The sequence below is a fragment of the Sceloporus occidentalis genome, unplaced genomic scaffold, assembly GCF_023333645.1.
Source record: "Sceloporus occidentalis isolate IW3139 unplaced genomic scaffold, rSceOcc1.0.p SCAF_4, whole genome shotgun sequence".
NCBI classification, from domain to species: Eukaryota; Metazoa; Chordata; class Lepidosauria; order Squamata; family Phrynosomatidae; genus Sceloporus; species Sceloporus occidentalis.
This window is the reverse complement of record NW_028316984.1, coordinates 195,367,168-195,388,889: the sequence shown is the minus strand read 5'-3', so window position 1 is coordinate 195,388,889 and position 21,722 is coordinate 195,367,168. Positions and strand designations below refer to the sequence as shown.

The following is a 21,722-nucleotide window of genomic DNA, read 5'->3' as shown; positions in this document are numbered from 1 at the left end:
TTGGTAGTCTCAATCACATTAAACACATGGAATGTAAATCCCACTCGCTGAATTGATCTCTTCTACCTGGGATTACCTTGAATTCGTTGTTGGACTGCTAATCCCTGCAATTCTAGTCAGCATAGCCAGTGGTGAAGGAATCTGGGAGTTGTAGTTTAATGACATCTGAAGGGCAGCATGATTTCCACCTCTAAATGAGCATATAGCTACAAAGGCTCAACGCTAAAGAGGGTGAACAGAAGACAGCTATCTTCGTACACGGATCGCATAACTGTGTGGCCATGCAAGCTGATTTCCCTTCCAGTTCAACAGCCTGTTAGTATTATTTCTGTGGTGTCAGCTCAACCAATGAAGGTATTGATCAGTTCATCAGAGTATGAAATGAGCTCTCTTTCTCTCTCTGCATAATATATTTGCTTTCTTTGCTGTTTCATAGCAGGCTGTTTTTAATCTTAGTCAAACTGGAAAATGAACAAAATTCTTCCTTATTAATTAGCAATCCTGGTCATTAAATAAAATATATCTGAGGGTGTATTAATGTCTGAATAAGGAAAAAAAAGGGTGAGAATTACATAATAAATGTACCCATAATAAGCCTCTTTTAATCATGCTTTCTCAGTGCCATTGGGCTTTTTGCAAAGGTGAAAATGGGGATGCTCTTTGTATTTATAACACAGCTGTTGTCACATTAAAGATTGTTCACTGCCACATGCATACACTGCAGAAAGCGTTTCCCTTCTTGATGTTTCCTATGGTCATTTCAGCAGGGACGTAACCAGGATTTTAGGAAGGGGGGGGGTCCAGACTAAGTGCCACCATTATAATGGGGCTTGGGCATGGCAGTGCAGCAGCACACACCATTCATTTTTCTAATGGAAGGGGGGTCCGGACCCCAAGAAACCCCCCCTGGCTACGTCCCTGATTTCAGCAACATCACCACCAACACCCCTTATAATGCAACCACAATTTTCTAAGCACTATACAGGTACTGAAAGATAAGGCAGACCCTGTCTGTAGACACACAATCTAACAGGTAGAGTACAAAAGGAAAAAGAAATAAGGAGGGAAGAGGAAAATAAGTATTGAAGCAGCTGCTCCTTCAACGGCTGATGAAAGTGGCTAGGTTGGTCTCCTTGAAAATAATTTATTCCACAAAAATCTGCACCGCACCAATTTCAAAGCCAATCATGTGGATGTACTTTTGGAAAAATATGTACTAGGAAAGCACAATGGTTTTACATTAACAAAAAGGTTGAACTGAATTTTGCAAACAAGGTTCCTGTGCTAGTGGAGCACTGAATCCAGTGTGGGTTCTAATTTGAAATTTAATATACTTGTCAAAGGTAATGAACCTATTCTGGGGAAAGGGTTTCACACCCTGGGTATTTCTTTTAAAGCACATACCCAAAACTTTACCAACATGGAAGTTACAATCAAATGCACCAGTGATGCAAATTGAGAGTACAGTTAACTAACCAGCAGGTGTGTCCACTTACTTCCAACTCATAAAATCCTAAAATCATAGAGAGCCATCCAATCTAACTCCCTATCATACAGGAATACACAAAGTACTCCCAACAAATAGCCATCCAGCCTTTTTTGTTGGCTGTTTTACTGAACCATTTCCTGTATTGCTATGTATTTTATATATATTATCCTATTATTTCTTAGATTGTACGCCATAGGCAGGTTTAGTCTTATCTATTTATTGTTTGTATGTACAGCGCTGTGCAAATCTACAGGGCTAAATAATAAATAAATAAATAAATAAATAAATAATAAAAATTTTATTTGTATACCGCCCTTCCTATGATCAGGATTAAACAATGTTTAAAAACCTCAAAAAAAGGAGACTACACCACACTCTGGGGCAGCATATTCCACTGTTGAAGAGCTCTAGTAGGAGGTTCTTTCTATGTTGAGGTGGAATCTCTTTTTCTGTAGAATGTATCCAATGTTCTCTGTCCTAGTCTCTAGATCAGAAGAAGACAAGCTTGCTCCATCCTCAACATGACACCCCTTCAAATACTTAAATAGGGCTATCATATCACCTCTTTACCGTCTCTTCTCCAGGCTAAACATACCCAGCTCCCTAAGCCGCTCCTCATAGGGCTTTATGGTTTCCAGGCTTTTCACCATTTTGGTCATCCTCCCCTGGATAGACTCCAGCTTGTCAATATCCCTCTAGTTCTGTGTTGCTCAGAAATGTACACAGTGTTCAAGATGAGGTCTGACCAAAGCAGAATAGAGTGGTTCTATTACTTCTCTCACTCTAGACACTATACTTCTGTTGATGCAGAAAAGAATCATATTGGCTTTTTTAGCTGTTGTGTCACACTGTTGACTCATGTTCAGCTTGTGATCTTTCAAAACTCTTAGATCACAGGTTTTGGTGTCTGGAAGCCTAGGACAGGAAAATTATGGGAATAGACACATTCCCTACACAAACCCGAATGTGCTTTCAGAGCCTTGGGAGAAGTCTTTCTTTTGGCCAGACAGATTTGGTGATGGCACATGACAGGGCTCTTCAATGGCTGCTCTCACAGTATGGCACTCATTCCCATGGGAAACTAGACTGGGTCATTCACAGCTCTTCTTTCATCACTAGTATTTGTTCATTTAGACAGGGCATCCAGCCTTTAGGGTGAGCACAAACAGTTATGTCTGCCAGAATTTTGTAAGTTCTTTGGGATCATTTTCCTTGGCTTCATCTTTTACATCCTTTGTTACATGTCCCTAAGTTTTACCCTCGTCTTATCCATGGGTCTTATCGAAATCCATAATTTTGGCCCCAAAACCTGCCCTTGACTTATAAATGAGGTTGAGTATATACGATAATATACTTGGTTTTAGTTACATTTTTGTTCTAATTTATGTTGTAAACCACACCGAGTCCAACACTGGGAGTAATTTCCAAAGAGATAGAGATGATAGTCTGTGAAAATATAAAAAGGAAAATGTGGCTCATGGGAAGAAGGAGTTTAGTCGATGGGAATCAGAATCTTTGAGACTAACTGGTTTATTTCAGGAGGAGCTTTTGTGTATATTAATTGACTTCTTCAAATACAAAATAGATTAATATCTATGGAAGCTCATGTTGAAATAAACCGTTTAGTCTCAAAGGTGCCATGCAATTCCTTTTCCCCCAACACCCCCTGTGCTTTTTGACATGGGGAGAAAAGCAGCATATACATTAAATAATAAAATAAATAGGCATATGTCTTCCCTGCCACTCCAGCTCTTATAAAGTAGCTGGTTCTCCCACATGATATCTCAACAGAAGTGCTTTTTAAACACAACCCAAAACAGCACAGTTCCTGAAGCACTTGTATGGGAAGAGTCATAGAGGTGACCTGGTTCTTTGTGTTTCCAACAAGAAATGGGAATTGGCATTCAACCCAGCTGTCTTGTCTCTAACACAGCGGTAGGGAACTGTTGTGTTTGTTTTGTGCTTTCAAACCATTTCTGGCTTATGAAGACTCCAAGGCAAATCTATCATGAGATTTTCTTGAAAATATGTGTTCGGAGAGGGTTTGCGGAGGCTGAATTGTAGTCGGTGTCACGTGAAATGTCTCTTGATGTTGAGGATGGACGAGATTGATTGTTTAGGGCAAACGCTGCAGCAGCAACTGGCAGCCAGAGTATTTCAGCCAAAGTGAATACATGAGCTGACCTTCAGCAAAATCAGATAGCCAGAAATGCAGCAGCATCTGTCAAACTCTGAGACTGCCCACACTCTTGTCCTTAAGACACATGACTACAAAAGGTGGGGGGAAATGCTCTCCCATTTTAAAAATAGCCAGAAAAATATTTGATAGCTGTACACTGTTACAACTGAAAACCATGCCATGCTTCCAACAGATGCCAGTACCATCTGGAAAGATGTTTCTGGTTAATTTTGAAGTTGTCATTGCCAGTTCGATCCTCAACAGAGATGGTATTGAACATAATGTGGAAACCTGTGTCTTCCTGAAATTGACACTACATGTTTACTATTACAATCCAAGCCTGAACTGTAAAAGTTTGACTAACTGGACAGTGTTCTGCATATGCTCAGAATTTCTCTCATCTTGAATTGTGCCATCATTGGATGAGAGCTTATATTGGGGCTCCGTAGTGCAAAACGCCACATGTGGAATTAGAAGGTGATCGTGCTACATGACTAGTGTGTTGAATGGCAATGTTACATAATGAACTGCACAACCATAAGTACAACTCATTTCCCAGTTGTTATTGTTGTTACTATTATTACTGCTATTATTACTATTACTATTATTGTTATTATTTGATCCATTTAGGTTGTTGTTTTTGTTGCTGTGTGCTTTCAAGTCATTTCTGATTTATGGCGACCCTAAGGCAAGCCTATCACTGGGTTTTCTTGGCAAGAATTGTTCAGTAGTTTTGCCAGTGCCTCCCTCTGAGCTGAGAGAGTATGATTTGCCCAAGATCACCCAATAGGTTTCCATAGCTGAGCATGGATTTAAATTGTCATCTCCAGAGCCATACTCCAAGGCTCAAACTACTACACCAGATTGGCTCATTTATATCTTGCCTTTGCCCCAGTATTGGGACTCAAGGCGGCTTATAGAACACTAAAATATATAGTTATTCTAATTTGTATAAAAATTGTAATACAGTGTGCCTGCACCATGCGCAGATGCATTTTACATGACTTCCAGCTTACACGGAAGCCGCATGGGGAATAGAACAATGGCATGCATGCCGTACCACCACATGCACGTGCCCCATTATTTCCTATGGGGCTCGAGCATAGGCGGATTTTTCCTTCCGCATGGGGGATCCAGAACGGCTCCCCCATGTAAGGGGAGAGTCCACTGTAATTCAGTCCTGTTTTAATGCTTTCTTTTGTATGTTTTTAATGTTACTGTTTTTTCTATTGTAAGCTGCTGTGTCCCAATTTTGGGGGGAAAGCGGGATATAAATACAGTAGGCCCTTGGTATCCACTGGGGTTTGGCTCTAGGACCTCTCATGGATACCAAAATTCCACGGATGCACAAGTCCCATTAAATACAGTGGCACAGTAAAATGGTCTCCCTTATATAAAATGGCAAAATGAAGGAATTTATACATTTTAAAAATATTTTCAAACCATGGATGCTTGAATCTGTGGATAAAAATATCCGCACATACAGAAAATTGATTGTAATACTGTGGGACTTTGTTATCCACTGGGGTTTGGTTCCAGGATCCCCCGTGGATAACAACATCTGTGGATGCTCATGTCCTATTAAATATAATGACATAGCAAAATGGTGCACCTTATATCAAATGGCAAAATCAAGGTTTGCTTTTGGGAATATATACTTTTTTAGAATATTTTAAAGCTGTGGATGCTATAATCCATGCATAAAAAATCTGTGGATAAGGAGGGCTGACTGTAATAATAATAATAATAATAATACCTCAGATAGCTTCTTTCAAGTTCAGACTAAACCCCAACCAGATTGAGCAGCCTATTGACAAGGAAGCCACCAACCACCCTTGGACTTTTCTCCGAGGCTTTGAAAACCCTTTCTAAGAAATACTAGTGGGTCTTTATATTTACTCGGGTGCAGATGGGACCAGAATGCAGGAGTGCTCACATGCCAGATGGCACTAAAATATTAAGCTAGCAGCTCCTTCTGCTCCAAGCTCAGTTACTGCTCCATCGACTGTCACAAAGCCAGCAGACGTAAAAGCACAAAGATGAGCAAGCCATTCTCTCATGTTGCTCAAATATTTGAGAAAAATATCCCACCAACACTCCCTCCACACACTCCCCTAAATCTAGCCACAATGCTCCATTTCTCAGCGAGAGAAGGTGCTGGTATTGTTCCATCATGACTGCAGCTTATACAGCCACTCCAGATTTAATCTCTAATTTTAAAAAGAGAGAGAAAGAAGGAAAGCTGCAACATTTTGCTTTTCCATAGCAACAGCAACAATCCCTAGGTAGGCAAAGACATCTACACACACACACACACACACAGAGAGAGAGAGAGAGAGAGAGAGAGACTGTGTTGTCCCCATTTTCTGCATCCCTCTGCTGCATGGCAACAGGATTGTGAAACTATTATTTTATTCATTTATATCCTACCTTTCTACCAATAATGGGACTTGCGGCAGCTAACCAATTACAGTTAGCCCTCCATATCCGCAGATATTTTTATCCCGGGATTTAAGCATCCACAGTGTGAAAATATTTTAAATATGCATATAAATTCCAAACAGCAGACCTGGCTTTTGCCATTTTACATAAAGGATATCATTTTACTATGTCACTGTATATAATGGGACTTGAACATCCATGGAGTTTGGTATCCACAGGGGTCCTGCAACCAAACCCTAGACGATACCAAGGGCCTGCCGTATTACAAATGTTCAAGAACTTCAATAATTGTAACAATTAAATAATTTCTAGAGTTTAACCAATTTAGAAATTCATTGAAAGACAATTTTTAAAAATCCAGCCAAACAGCACACAAGCAGAAGTCGCTTCTAGTTTAATTCTGGTTTGTTTGATTTTAAAGGCCCCTGCTGGACCTGAATTGACCCAAGGAGGCAAAAAAATGTGGCAAAATGCCTCCAAGCCCCCTAGAGAGTATATAGGACAAAAAGTTGACCCTGGCAGTCAAGGAGGAAGGGAGTTAAACTGGTTCTCTCCTATGTTATTGAATGGCCAGAAATCAGGACCCTGGACAGTGAATCTGGAAACTGGATTTAGATTTAGCTCTCTCTCCTTGCTTTACTTAAAATTCATTTTACAGAATTGACAGCCAGGCCCAGGAAAGGTTTGGTGAGTAAAAGTGCAGCCATTTCTGAGATTTCTTTCATCCTCTCCCTCTTCTTCACCTACTTTCTGAGACAAAGAGAGTATGTTTTGCAAAAAGCAGCTGTGCCCTAATGTTGCAAGGGTCTCTTATCTGGCTGCTTTCCTGGGGACTGACCACATTACTGCACTGCACTCTTATAGTGATGCTATTCCACTTTTACTGCTTTGGCTGCCTCTTGATGCATTCTGAGGCTTATAGTTCAGTGAAGCCTAAGAGCCCTCTGACAGAGAATTCTAAATCCTTAAACTACAAATCCCAGAATGCAGCAGGAGGCAGCCAGAGCAGTTAAAGTGGAATAGCAGCACTATAAGAGTGTAGTGCAGCAATCTAGTGATTCTACAGACCCTTATTGTTGCAAACTTTCTAGCTTGCTCTTCTGTTCCTTCCATTGACCAGAATACTGAATGTGACCATACTGATTGTCAATCAAAAACTTTTCATGCTCAAACATTGTTGATTACCATGAGCTCATACTGAACTAAAGTTATAAAAACTTTGCTAGTATCAATAAAGGGGCTCTTCTTGCTAACTAGAAGCTCTGGCATATCCAAGATTCAGACCCTGGTCTCCAGGGTCACAGTCCAATGCTGAAACCACTACACCACACTGGTTCTCTAAAAGAGCCATACAAGGTGCTAAAACCACTTCTGCCAAAATAGTTTGTGCACCTTGAATGGCTCTTTTAAAGCTCAGGTTACTTTCCAGAGAGGAGTCAGCAGCTGCCATTTGGCATTGGGGAATGGAAAGACAGAGCTGTAAGTGTGAAATGGCTTTTCCTATGACCCCCGGAATCAGGCTGTTGCCTTGCATCTAATCTAAAAAGAATCACATTTGTAATTTCTCATGCAGAAACGTTTCTGGAGTTACCAGAATAACAATTAGAGGTGGCTCCTGCATATTCAATGGTTGTCTAGAAGAAAAAAATTCAGCAAGTGTTGTTCTTTACCCAGTTGCATTGCAACAACATCTCCTGAAATGTCGTCTTCTATACAACCACTGAAGGTACAGGGGTACTGTCCCATTTTCAGTCTGGCTACCCAATTTCTCCTGGAGCGAAGACTAAGATTGCAGTCACGCTTGCCTTTGTGTTTGCCTCAGAGAAGTAAACTGAGCCCAATATTTGCGTTCATCCTGTGGTTTCTCAGCTGTGAAAAAAGCAGAGCAGAAACTGTTCTTTTCTTGCCATGTTATTATCAGCAAGGATAATATGCAATTTAAAAAGATGAATTTCTGTTCTTTTTGGATTTGCCTTTAAACTACTGAACAGAGAAAGTATTGGCTAGTTTTAAGAAAGTTTTGTGCTTCTAAATTTTTATTTCATTCAGAAAAGCTCCTCTCTGTCCCACCAGTCAGGACAATGAGTTGCATGAGGACATGAAAAAGTGTCTTCTCTGTTGTGGTACCCCAATTATGCAATGCTTTCCCCTTAAAGGCCCGATTGGCACCAGCTTTGCCTTCAATTTGGCACCAAGTTATCTAGCTTTTGGTGTCTAATGATTTTATCATGACAGCCAGCATGGTGTAGTCGTTTCAGTACTAGACTAGGACTCTGGGTGACAAGGGTTTGAATCCTCACTTGGCCACAGAAACCTACTGGGTATTTTTGGCCAAGTCATATTCTCTCAGCCTTAGATGAAGGTAATGGCAAACCTCCACTGAGCAAATCAGGCAAGAAAATCCCAGATCAGAAATAATTTGAAGGCACACAAATATAAAGTACATATACATGGTTTTAATCAATGATACCTCATATGCAAACAACACCATAATATTGGCAGAAAACAACAAAGACTTGGAATGACTGCTGGAGAAAGTCAAAGTGCTTTTGTTTTCTTAATGCTGAACATTAAGAAAACAAAAATAAAGACTGAGGAGGATTTCAATCTAGACAATGAGGACACTGAAATAGTCAAAAATTCCTAAAACCTTGGATCAGTTATTGATCACAATGGACATTACAGTCAAGAAATCATAAGAAGACTGGGACTGGGGAGGGCATGATCTGATGATTATGAGAGAACTAGGCAAGATGCTTAAGCGAAAAGATATAACTATGAACACTAAAGTGAGGATAATCCAAGGCATTAAAATCAACTCACTACAGATGTGGTGCTGGAGAACAATGCTGAGGATGCCATGGATGGTCAACAAAACAAATAAATGGGAACAGATCAAGCCTGAGCTCTCCCTGGAAGCCAAGGTGACTAAATCAAGGCTGTTGTACTTCTGTCACATCATGAGAAGGCAAAAATGCTAGGAAACATGGAGGGCAGTAGGAAGAGAGGAAGAGCATAGACAGAGAGACTCAATCAAGGAGGCTGCAAGACCTGAGCAGAGCAGTTCAGGATAGGAGAGCCTGGAAATGTCTCATTCATGGGGTTGCCATGAGTTGTGATCGACTTGAAGACAGTTAACAGCAGCAAAAACAACAAAAATATAATTTTAAATATAACATTTGAACATTATTATATATTTTAAAGTTCATATAGCTTAAACTGTCAATTTTACTGTTATAATATTTTAAATTGTTTAAATGTGATGTTATTGCACACTGTTCTGAGATCAAAGATGTAGGGTAGGGTGTTGATATTTTAATTATTACATAAGTTAAATTAAATTTCCTGACAACTAATAAATATTACATGCACACACACACACACACACACACACATCAAAATACACACTTGTAATATCTTTATCAACAATGTGTATTATGGATTTTGTTTAACTGTCAATGCAACTACTCCCACATTCACTAGGTTTTGCATATGTCTTAGGAAGCTATTTTTCAGTGAAAGCCATTCTTAAGATGCCAGTCAGTAATTAAGATTGCTATGATAAAAGAATGCCCCTGGTATCTGAATGACTTATACAAGCTAATAATAATTCTAACAAGCATAAAACAAAAAAATAGCTGGGGAATTCCATCCTGTAGTTTCCCTCATTGCCACTGGATGGCAACATTTGTTCAATAGAAAGAGTTGGGATTAGCTCTGTTGTAATAATTGCTGGCTATATTTCAGAGGAAGGATCTGGTAAAACCACCTCAGAGGATTCTTTGCCTAAGAAAACCCTATGGAATTTATGAGATTGTGATTAGAAGGTACATACACACATTTCAGTTTCACAATTGTGTGAACAAAGAGGAGGGGAGGGGGAAAACCACATTGCTTTTATGTATGGTTTACTGTATTCCTCACCATTGGTTCTGCTGGGATTTGCAGTCCAGCAGCATCTGGAGGGTTGCGTTTTGCCCACCTCTGCTGTATGGAAACCATAAAACATCAGTGAGATTATTTGTTTTAAAGTAAGAAACCTATCTGGCATTGTCTTTTGCAGCTGCCTAACTCAAAATCATTCTAGAAATTGAAGTCTGAGGAAAGTTCTAAGGATCTTCCCTGATTGACAATCATTCCATCTCTGGCAGAGATCAACCCAGGTCTTCTCAATATTCTCAGAGATACAGAATAAAGGTTCAAATCCAGTTTGCAATGCAGCTATTTCAGAGATGGAAAGGATCCTTATTGTTGCAATGTGCCTTCAAGTCAGCTCCAACTTATGGTAACCCTTTCCTAGAGTTTTCTTGGCAGGATTTGTTCAGAGAAGGTTTACTATTGCCTTCCTCTGAGGCTGAGAGAGTGGGTCTCACCCAAGGCCATCCAATGGGTTTTCACGGCTGAGTAGGAATTCAGACCTTGGGCTCCTGCAATCCTCATCAAACATTCAAACCATGACACCACAGTGGCTCTTTTAAGCCTTGCTGTCAGCTCTAAACAATCACAAAACTTTGTGTACCCAACTCTTCTGGGTACAGAACTCCTAGAGGAAGGATGCTGCATGATGTCATTCTCATGATCATCCTGATGACTTATACTTTGTTCAGTCATTAAACCTAGTCTAAAATTGAGGTAAGAATTGTTCAACATTGGGATGTAGTCCCTCAGAATATTTCTGCAGCGCAGATGCAGCCACACAGTGTCTTCACTCCATTCATCTGATGAAGCAGACTGGGGTTGCATGTACATTGCAGAATTAATCCAGTTTGACACTGCTTTAACTACCATGGCTCAATGCTATGGAAATCTACAGTCTGTAGTTTTGTGAGATATTTAGCCATCTCTGTCAGAGAGCTCTGGTGCCACAAAAAAACTACAAATCCCAGAATTCCATAGCATGCAGCCATTACAAAACTGTGTCAAATTGCATTAATTCTGCACTCTGGCAGCAACCCAGGTCTACTAAAGCTTATGCCACCAACTTCTTTCTCTCAGTTTGTCTGAAAAGTATGACAAGATCCCAATGCATATGCAAACATAGAGCTACACACAACAACAACACATGAGTTGCCTGGAAAACTAAATTTTATGCATCAAACATCCCTTTGTGTTTAAGCAGAGATTTTGCAATCTGTTCAGTGTAGAATTATGAAACTCTCCCTGCTTCAAGGATCTGAAGATGAGGAGGGCAACATGAAACTGTGGCAGATATTGCCCATGCACCTCCTTCACAAGCTGCTACTACTAAGCGTTCAAATGCTTGAATATGGTTTATCTCACAGCTTAAGCTACCTTAGAAGGTTGACACAAAATGGGGGAAATCCCTAACTACAGTGAAGCAATAATAATTATTAAGCTGACCTCTGAATAGTAAATTCACCTATGCACTCATGATTTGCTAGGGCTTTCATGAGTATACAAAGAGCATTCTTCCTTTCCTTCTTTTAAGAGAAACACATATTTATTTTCATCTTGGCCATGTACCAAGGAAAGCTGACAAAGAAGATTGCTGAAAGCCAGGACAAGCTCTGGGAACTGAGTTAAGGAATAATGAACAAGGTCTTCTGGGAAATCTATCACAGATATGGCTTCTGTTATTGTTGTTGTTTTTTTAAAATAGACCAGCCAGCCCTTTAAAATTGTTGTGCACTCTGTATGGTTGTGAAAGCTGGACAACACAGAAAGCTGGCAGGACAATTTGAAATGAGGTGCTGCAGAAGAGTTTTATCAATACCATGAACAGCTCAAAAGACAAATGAATGGTTCTCAAAGCAAAGCAAGCCTTAGAAGCAACAATAGCTAAACGGAGACCATCCTACTTTTGATTTATCATGAGACTGAATTTTTGCAGCAACTAATACCTTTACCTTTAAGTAGGAAAGTGGAAAAGACAAAAATGCTTGGTAAAGTGGAAGACAGTAGAAAAAGAGGGAGGCCATGCTACAGTTGGATAGACTCAATAAATGTAGCCACTACCCTGAGCCTACATGACCTGACTGGACTCTTGAAGGTCTCTCATTCATAGGGTTGCCATCAGTCAAAATTGCAAATAACTGCAAGGCTTTTATTCAAACTGTCAAAAATAAAAGCAAAGGTATTAGTTGCTGCAGAAATTCAGTGGAAGTGTACTTCTGCAAAAGGGGGTCACTGAATGATAGTGATTTCCATACCAAGCTGCCCCATTGCAGGGTGCTACCTATATACAGTCGTCCCTCCACATTTGCGGTTTTGACCTCTGTGTCATGGATTTGACCAATATGTGCCCTCTGGGAATCTCTACATCCTCCAGCATAACTCTATAGTCAATGTCTGCCAGAATCTGCACTAGAGGACCAAGAAATTCCTAGAGAGAACATTTCTCTAGGCATTTGAGAGTCCTCCAGCACAATTTCATGGTCATCCTCTGGCAGATGTTAAACATAGGGTTGTGCTGGAGGACCTAAAGATTTCAAGAGAGTAAAACTATGGTGTGTTTTTTGTATTTGTGTTTTTTTCTACTTCCATGGGGGTTCTGTGCCCCTAACCCCAGTAACTATGAAGGGTCCACTGTACATATACAGGCACTGTGCAAGGCATGGTCAGGAATTGAATATGCTTTTGTCCTGCCATAATCTAGTAATGGGATATGTAGTAGTGATCATATGTTTCTGGAATGTTTTTACAAGTGTGAGCTCAGACACAGGTGCTAACATAAGCCAGGAAAGGAGGCGAACTCATTCAGGGTCATTTGTAAGAAAGTGTCTAGCTGTAACAACAAAGCGGAAATAGGGAAAGGAAAGAGAAATGTGTCTATTAATTTTAACAGATAAGATTTAAGCCCTCCTGAAGTTTGAATTATTTGCAATTTAATTATCTGGTTGTAATATTTGCGGTCACTTCTGACAGTCAAAGTCAGTTGGATTTCTGTAAGGCGCTCTCCATGGGGCAACCCTTGTACCAAACCCGGAAGCTTCAGTTAGTACAGAATATGGCAGCTAGGCTGGTCACTGGACGCTCCAGGGCTGACCATATAACACCAATTTTGTATGATCTCCATTGGCTGCCTGTTCGCTTCCGGGCACAATACAAGGTGTTGGTTATAACCTATAAAGCCCTAAATGGCTTGGGCCCAGGGTACTTGGAGGACCGCCTCTCCCCATATAATCCGCCCTGCACACTCAGGTCATCTGGGAAGAGTTTATTGAGGATCCCTTCTACAAGGTATAGGTCAACCTCTCAAAGGGCATTTTCCATCTTGGCCCCTGGGATCTGGAACACCCTCCCCGAGGAGCTCCGCACCGCCACCTCCCTGGAACTCTTTAAAAAGAGACTGAAGACCTTTTTGTTTCATCAAGCCTTCCCTGATGTTCCGTGATATGTGTGGCCCCCCTATATGATTAACGTCTTCGAGTATATTGCTGGCTTGGTTTAATGTTGATTTTATGTATACTGTGTACTGTTTTGTAAGTTTTAATTATCTATTGCAATTTTTATTTTGTATTGTATCGTTATTGCAATTGTTGTACACCGCTGTGATTGAATGGAATAGCGGTATATAAATAAATTTTATTATTATTATTATTATTATTATTATTATTACCAGACTGGATCTATAGTTTCTTAATAAAGATTTACTACTGAGCCCGAGTTTCTGAACTTTGTTATCCTGTTGGACTTGGTAAGATTATCGGAAGTCCATTTCTGCTGTTTAGTCAATGCACAATGCATTTTCTGGAAGACAGCAAAATTCAACACTCAGAAAATGACACCCTGGCCTCACAACTGGCACCTGGCAATGACACCACAACTGCTAGTCTGAAGGCTGCAGGGATGGACTTTGGAAATGTGGTAGAGGCTAGCAGCCTGACCCTGAACAGGCCTTCAAGAAAGGCCTTGGGCAATGCTCTCCCCATTGAGGGAAGAACACTTGCCATTTTACCACAGAGTGCTCACTTAGCAGAAAGATTGCCAGAGAACAGAAAAATGCTTCATTTGGTATAATAATATCAGCAGCCCAATGATGTGACAGCAGGAAGAGGCCTGCAAGAGGCCACATCCATGTCACCTTTAAAGTTCAAACTAAAACCAGGAGCAGATTCACTGGCATACTGATGTGGAAGCTGCCAATTTTTTTCTTGGTGGGAGTGATCATTCTGTTGTGTGTAATATGCCAGGTTTTGAACATTTAGCTAATAACAATAGAGCCAATATTCTGAAACTGAACACACTTTCATATCAATTCAGTGAAGTTTGACAATACAGTCATCGCTCCATATTTGCGGCTTTGATATTTGCAGCTTTGATTATTCATGGATTTCATTAATATGTTCTCTCTAGAACTGTCTAGGTCCTCCAGTGCAACTCTGTGGTCAACTTTAACTAAAAGCTGCACTGAAAGACCATTTGTAGCTACTCCAGTGCCATTCTATGGTCAGTGTATGTTGGACATTGACCACAGAGTTGCAATGGAGGACCTAGAGATTCCTAGAGAGGTGTCCTCTCAGGTAAAAACAGTGTTTTTGTTATTTGCGGTTTTTCCATATTCACGGGGGTCTTGTTCCCCTAACCCTAGCGAATATGGAGGGACAACTGTAGTTGGATACTTCAGCAAAATGAAGTGGGTTTAATGTTACCTGTTTTTATGTTGCAAAGCCAAATGGACAAATTAACAATAAGCTGAGGTTTGGGACAGAATGTAGGTTACAAGTGGAAACATTCTTCACTATTCAGGCCATGACTTAATCAGCTCTCACTATTAACATTTCTTCCTGCTCACCAAACAAATGTGCTTATCTTGAAGTATTGACCACAGGAACACAAGATGGCTGGTTTGTTCGTTTGGTTTGTGCCACGTGAAAATACCTCCCACCCAGCCCTACACCTTCAGTTTACACACAGACAAATGCCCACTATTTTAGAGAACATAAAAACATACGGAATTACCTTTTTGCTTATTTAAAAATGGCAGTGGTGAGGAAGGCCAGGGACTTCTAGCCACTGAGCCCTTGGACAGTGGTTTGTTTGCCATAATAGTGGCTGCCACCTCTGCTGATTTCTTCTGTGATACTTTGTCCTTTATCTCTTCAGTGCCGATGCCCAAGGAGGAACTCAGGTCACCATGAACCTTCGAAGCACCAAATGAACACTTCAAGTAGGAGGCAGAGTCCGCCAGGTTTTCCTTGTTCATCCTGCTCTCCTTCGAGCTACTTACTTTGTAATTTGGGGCCCCGGCACTTTCGTTTCTGGAGTGATTTTCCTCCTGTATGATGTCCATAATGATTGGCTTCATCAAGGGAGAGTCGTGCTCTCGCTTTGGACTCTCCTCAGAAGCTGAGGAAGCATCACAAGATTCAATGATGAGTTCACTGTCCAGTTCGGCCTCACGTTCCTCCCGCAGGATGCTGTACTGGATCGAAGGAGATGCCGGGGAAGGAGGAGGCCCTCCAGCATGGCTGAAGGACATGTAGTTAGAGTGGAGAACCTCTTCAGCAGCTAGCGGGTCTTCGGAGACCAGCTCTATCTCAGAATCACCGGATTCAGCACTGCTCACTTCATTATCTAAAGGAGGCCCTCCAGTTGGAAGTTCTGGCATCTTCTTTTTAGGATCTTGTTTTCCAAGTGGAACAGTTGGTGATCTCTGGCCTTCAGGGCTTTCACTGGAGAAGCCCTTTGCTTCTTTAATGGCACTGGCAATCTCATCTTCAGACAGGCTCCCTTTACCTTGGGACTCTGAGCCAGATGGTTCTGAAGTTTCAAGGAGAGAGGCAGAGAGAACAGGAGGAAAAGAAGAGATGATGAGACAGAACAAAAGAGGGGCATTAAAAGTGGGGACAGAGGGAGAAAAGACATCATGGTTAGCAAAAATCAGTTTTGGTTTCTCCAGGAAATAGCAACAGCAAATCTCTCAACCAGCAGGTGTTAGAAAAGAGTAAAGTATGGCCCTGCAGATATTGTTGGATCTCAACTTTCATCATTACTCACCACTGGCTATGCTTTCAATGGCTGTTGGCATTTGTGGCCTCAAAACATCTGGGAGGTCATATTCTACCCACCCACATTTTTGGGAAAAGTCACAAGAATCCTCACATATATTTGATCAAATCTGCACTGGAAAAACTATTGTATTTCTTCTAATGCAAGATTAGGGAACCTATGGCCTTTCAAATGTTCTTGGACTACAGTGCCCATCAACTCATTCTAGGAACGCTCACATCCTCTTAAATGGAAGACACATTAATCTGCCCACTGTAAGCATTCACTTATTTCATTCTGGCATGCAAGAAGAACAAATTCAAATGTTTTCTCACCAAAGGTTTGGTAAGTTTGCAAAAAAAATAATAATTAAAATTTGTGCAAGAAGATGCTGTTTTCTGTGCAAAAAATTCTTGTGAGAAAAACAATGTTGTTTGCACAATTTTTCCTCAAAAAACAACCCCCCCAAAAAATCCAAACTCTAAACCATCTTGTTGCTGTTAATCATTTTTGACAAGTTTTCCAATGCTCTGAGATGCCCTCTCCAATCAGTAATGAGAAAACTTGCAAACATTCTTTACATCCCTAGTTCCAAGCAGCAACTGTGGTTTCAAAATGTATGACATTATATATACGACATTTATACAGGAGATTAGGGCATTGTCTCCCCAAATAAGAATTCTGCCTCCCCAAATGAAATTTTCCTCCAGTCTCTGAATTGAAAGCATTACAAGGAGTGAGACACTGAAAATTGTCCACTCTTAGAACTCTTCCACTTTCTGTGTTTACTTTCCCTTGGTCACTTTGCCCCCACCTTTTTTTTCAGTACGTAAATTGTATTTTTAAATAACCAAATGGAAGTTTTAATTTGCTGCAATGCTATAAATTTGGAGACTGAAGAGAAATTTCATGGGGAGAGGAGAATTCTTATTTGGAGAGGGAGCAATGCTCTCATTTTGCCCTCCTGAAAACTACATACCTGCCTGCAGAGATGGTGCAACAACAATTGAAGGGGAAGGTTTCAGAAACACCTGCATTCTTACTCAGAAGACTGAACAGAACTGATATGGGCACAGCCCTGATTTTGTTCACACCACATCCTTTGCCAATTCCTCATCTTCCCCCTATTTATGACACTGTGTGGGGATGGCTTTTGGGGCTTGACATCAAGAAATGTACCATAAAAATTGCTGTGTGTGTGTGTGTGTGTGTGTGTGTGTGTGTCTTCAAGCATCTGTCAACTTATGGAGACGCCATGAATTTCCTAGGGTATTTTAGGGTATCATAGAGCATGGTTTACAGAGCTTAAACCATTTTGGTCACCTTCCTCTGGACCCACTCCAGCTTGTCAATATCCTTCTTGAATTATGGTGCCCAGAATTGGACACAAAAGTCCAGGGGAGATCTGGCCAAAGCAGAATAGAGTGGTAGTACTACTTCCATTGATCTAGACACTATAGTCCTATCGATACAGCCCAGGATCATAGAACAGAATTGTAGGGTTGGAGGAGACCACACAGGCCACCCAGTCCAATGCCATTCTGCCATGCAGGAACACACAAGCAAAGCATCCCAACAGATGGCTATCTGTTTAAAAACCTCCAAAGATGGAGACTCCACCACACTCTGAATGCATGTGCTGCTAAGAAAAAAGTGCCTTTGTTAAAACTTGCATATTTACAACTCTACATATTGAATAGATAATGCATCCTTGAAGAAGCAAGCATTTGAGGGGGGAGTGCTGTTCTGGTCCCAAAGCAACATCAACACCTTACAGTTCAAAAGCACTCCTCCCTTCCTGCAAATTAATAATCAACTCTGTTAGACCATGGAAGAATAGGTTTTAGCAGCTATCAGCAGCTGGATGAGCTTCAATGGATATTCCAGATGCTTGGGACAAAGTTATTGTTTTTAACATTGCTAATGGTCCATTAGTGTCCATCAATATATAGGCCTTGCCAGAGCTCAGTGAAAGACTACTTTGCATAATAGGTTTGCAAAATTCATAACATCATCTTGTATCTCAAAGGAGTAGGCTGCTTCACTAGAAAGAATAATGTTTAATTATTCTTGGCAACCATAAGGCCATGGAGGGTGGGTTAGAGAGCTGGAGTCTTTTCAAGTGAACAGTGAGGGGCATTAGTGCCCCATCTACTGCTTTATATCTTTCTTATGGGTACTTTTTGCTTAACTTCTTTCACTACAGACAAAATCATATTACTTGGAAAAGTTACTTGGTTTGGAACAAAGCCAGCATAGAGTATGCTACTTGGGGAGCTATAGTCCAAAAAAGTAACTTTTCCAAGTTCTCCCAAGTCATTATCACCACAATTATACATTCTTCTACTCCAAACACCTTTTCTACCCCCACATTCCACAAAAGAAGAATACGTAAAAGAAAACAAAAAAAGAACAAAGGTATGAAAAAATATTAAAATTTCCCTCACTCTTCACATTATTTGTTTTTCCTTAGCAAAAAATCTCAGTTGTTTTAAGTTGTGTTGATGATGCTTTGTCAGCCCAAAGTTAGATGGGAATAAGTCAGCAATCCTATATACCTGGGCATAGGCTCCATCGTAGCAATGTTATTTGTAAACTGTTCTTTCTCATCTCTGTGCATATCATCCCCAGAGAAAGAGAAATACTCTTGATCCTACTACTGAGTGCAAATGGTTTGTACCTGTGGCTGAAGATGGTGGTGTAATTGAGCCTGGGCTGTCATCTTCTGGTTCAGACACCATCACAGTGGGAACAACTTCATGGCCTGGTTTGAGCCCTGCTTCTTGTTTTTCTGGAGTTTTCACCTTTGTAACAGCCCCCTCGATGGTTTCTGTCTCAGTCAGTGTAATCTTGACTGGTGCCATTATGGAAGAAGAGTATTGATGGCCACCAAACATTGACTCATCACCCAAGCCTGGCTCTTTGGTGACATATTTTCCTCCAGATGCTGTCCCTTTAGGTTCAGTCACATTCTCTTGCCATTTCTCCATTAAACCTGGAGGGCCTACGTCACCCAAGCCTACACCATACCTCTCCTGGCACTTGATCTCTTCTGATCGACTCATGTCCATGTACTTATAAGCTTCCGATTTCATCTGCTCCATGGGATCAGCTAAGGTTTTGTTGACATCAGTGGATTCTGCTGGAGTCATCTCTATTCCTGAATCAGAGCTAAACAAGCCACGGGACTCAAAGGCAGTCCCATCCTGGGTGTGGAAGCCTTCGGTGCTGTCTGAAGTAGCAACATGGCCACTCCCTTTGGAGAGGTTTCCAGTGAAGTAAGCGGAATCCTGAGGAGATGTATAGAGGTCATCAGAAATCAGGGAGGTGTAGAAGGAGCCATTGCCCATCTCTGTTGTCTTGGAAGAACTATAACCATAGAAGTGAGAGGATGTCATGCCTCCTAGAACAAACACAGAAATAAAAATTAGTGCAGGGGGAGAGAAAGACATTGCCATGTCTGTAAAGATTTTTCTTGCACTATCATAATCAATATGATAGTGTGTCTATGCATTTTCCGTCAGCAGGGAAAGACAGTTCTCTTCCCTGTAACTCTCAACATCTCAACAGATATCCATGCGTACAAACCTCTCCCATCACAAGAGTACCCCATATTTTATAATAGTTGGACTGAACATTTCACCCCAAGTTTTAAAACCAATAATTTTTTAACCAACCGGGTGTAAAAATGTTCCCAGTGGGACAATTGGTTATTCGCTATCAAGAATGCAGTAACTCTGCTCTGGATTTTTAAAAGAAAGGTCCAAGATCTGTTCAATCCACTGTTGATGGACTGGAGTTTGTGGATATATTCTAATTCTGCTGTTTCTCTTTCCATCTTCCTTTGTAGGTTGTTGCTGTTGTTGTTGTTGTTGTTGTTGTTCAAAGACTGCTGCTCTGAGGTCCGAGATGGAATTTCCAGAATAATTGAAGTGTTCTGCAACTAATTTTTGGGAATACAGAAATGACTACTGTCTTTGCAAATATGCACACACACACTACTCCAGTAATCTAATCAAATAGACTTAGGGTTGAAACAGATGGCCGTAAAGGAGTAACTCTATGCAGCCCCTTTAAACACGGGATCGGGGCTGCAGCAGCCACATGCCGCAGCCCCAATCTGACATTTTTCTGGCGCAAAAAGAAGCAGCACAAAGCTGCTCCTTTTTTCACCGGGAAAAGGGCACATTTACCACAGCAGCAGTGGTTTTTCTGCATTTTGGCGGTGTGCAGCATGTAAACACTGCACTGCCGAAATGCTGAACGCACTGCTGTTGTGTGGTCATTCAGGTGGTTTCATGGCAGCCTCATGGCGGCTTGGGAGTGTGCACTGCGCATATGCCACACCCCTGTGCCACTGGGACATCAGCTCTTTTTGCCAGTCTGTTCAGTCCCCTAGTTTACAAAAGCTTATGCTCTTTCTCTCAGTTTGCCTCAAAGGAATTAAAAGATCCCTTTGCATACTGATCTATAACAAATCTGTGTCTTAGAAAGTGTTGTTGCTGTTGTTGTTCAAATCAACTCAAATTTATAACAACCTGATTCTTGGGTTTTCTTGGAAGGATTTGTTCAGAGGACTTTGCCACTGCCTCTCTCTGAGGCTGAGAGAGTGGGACTTGCCCAAGGTCATCCAAAGGACTTTGGTCATCCAGATGTTTTGGACTTCAGCTCCCAGAATTCCTGACAGTTGGCCAACCTGGCTGGAGCTTCTGGGAGTTGAAGTCCAAAACACCTGGAGAACCGAAGTGTGGGAACCACTGTACTACGTGATTACAGTCCCATGATCATTCTTATGGCCTAGATGACTTATCCCTTTTTAAGCATACACCTGCCACAGCTATCTACACCATACCAGCTCTTATTGTTGTTATGTGCCTTCATGTTGACTCTGACATATGGGGACCCTAGCGTAGGGTTTTCTTCACAACATTTATTCAGAGGTGGTTTCCCATTGCTTTTCTTTAAGACTGAGGAATATAAGGTTTTTCATTCACTGATGTTTTTAACAGATCTTAGACGGACACGTGTCAGGGAGACCTTAGATCTGGATTTCTGCCCTGGGGGTCTCTCCCAATTTGGGGGAGGGGGTCTAAGTTAAGCAACAAGCTATGACATCAGTTTTTTTCCAATCTGCCCAAAGAAGCTCCCTTTCTCCCTCCCACATGTATACACTTTTTTTAAAGGAGCAAATGATCCACAGAGGAGACATATAGGCATAGCTATACTGTATTTCAGCATCTCTCATAGTTCCTCATGGGTATGAGGGGGGTGATGTGGCTGCAACCCTCCCTCAACATCTGCACTTGCCCAGAGCTATTTTATCTTTCTTCTTTTGAGCTGTCTGAGGCTTCTACTACCCCCTTTTCCCTCTAAAAGAGAAGAAAAAGAGCAAAACTGCTGCAAACCAGTTACTGGTGACCCTGCCAACCAACCACACAGTGGTTGGCACCACACTGCCTGCTGCAGGCCACTTGATCCTGGGTGCCCTCCACATGAGATTATATCATCACACCTCCAGATGCATCCAAACGGTGAAATCACCTCTAAAACAAGATATCCCCACATCTAGTTTTTACGAGTTAAAAGGACACAGTTTTGCCGGACTTGGTCTTTCAGTCACTCTAGTTTTACCAGGAAGGGCTGGTGGAGCCTGGCATGAGT

At 41.2% G+C, this 21,722-nt stretch overlaps 1 protein-coding gene across 3 annotated transcripts in view; it reads right to left on the bottom strand.

The window, feature by feature from the left end:
• Positions 1–21,722, bottom strand: part of RTN1 (reticulon 1) — a 182,469-nt gene that overhangs the window by 76,037 nt on the left and 84,710 nt on the right. For 2 of the 3 annotated variants that reach the window (XR_016281043.1, XM_089522793.1), the window contains exons 2-3: positions 18,742–19,464; positions 15,033–15,833 (exon numbers count right to left, since the gene is read on the bottom strand). The exons of the other annotated variant lie outside the window; for it this stretch is intronic. Coding sequence is in view for 1 of the 2 variants with exons in the window: in XM_089522793.1 (XP_089378919.1) it covers positions 15,033–15,833; positions 18,742–19,464 (1,524 nt within the window). In the remaining variant the exon portion in view is untranslated. The remainder of the gene's footprint in view (positions 1–15,032; positions 15,834–18,741; positions 19,465–21,722) is intronic. 3 annotated transcript variants of the gene reach the window in all.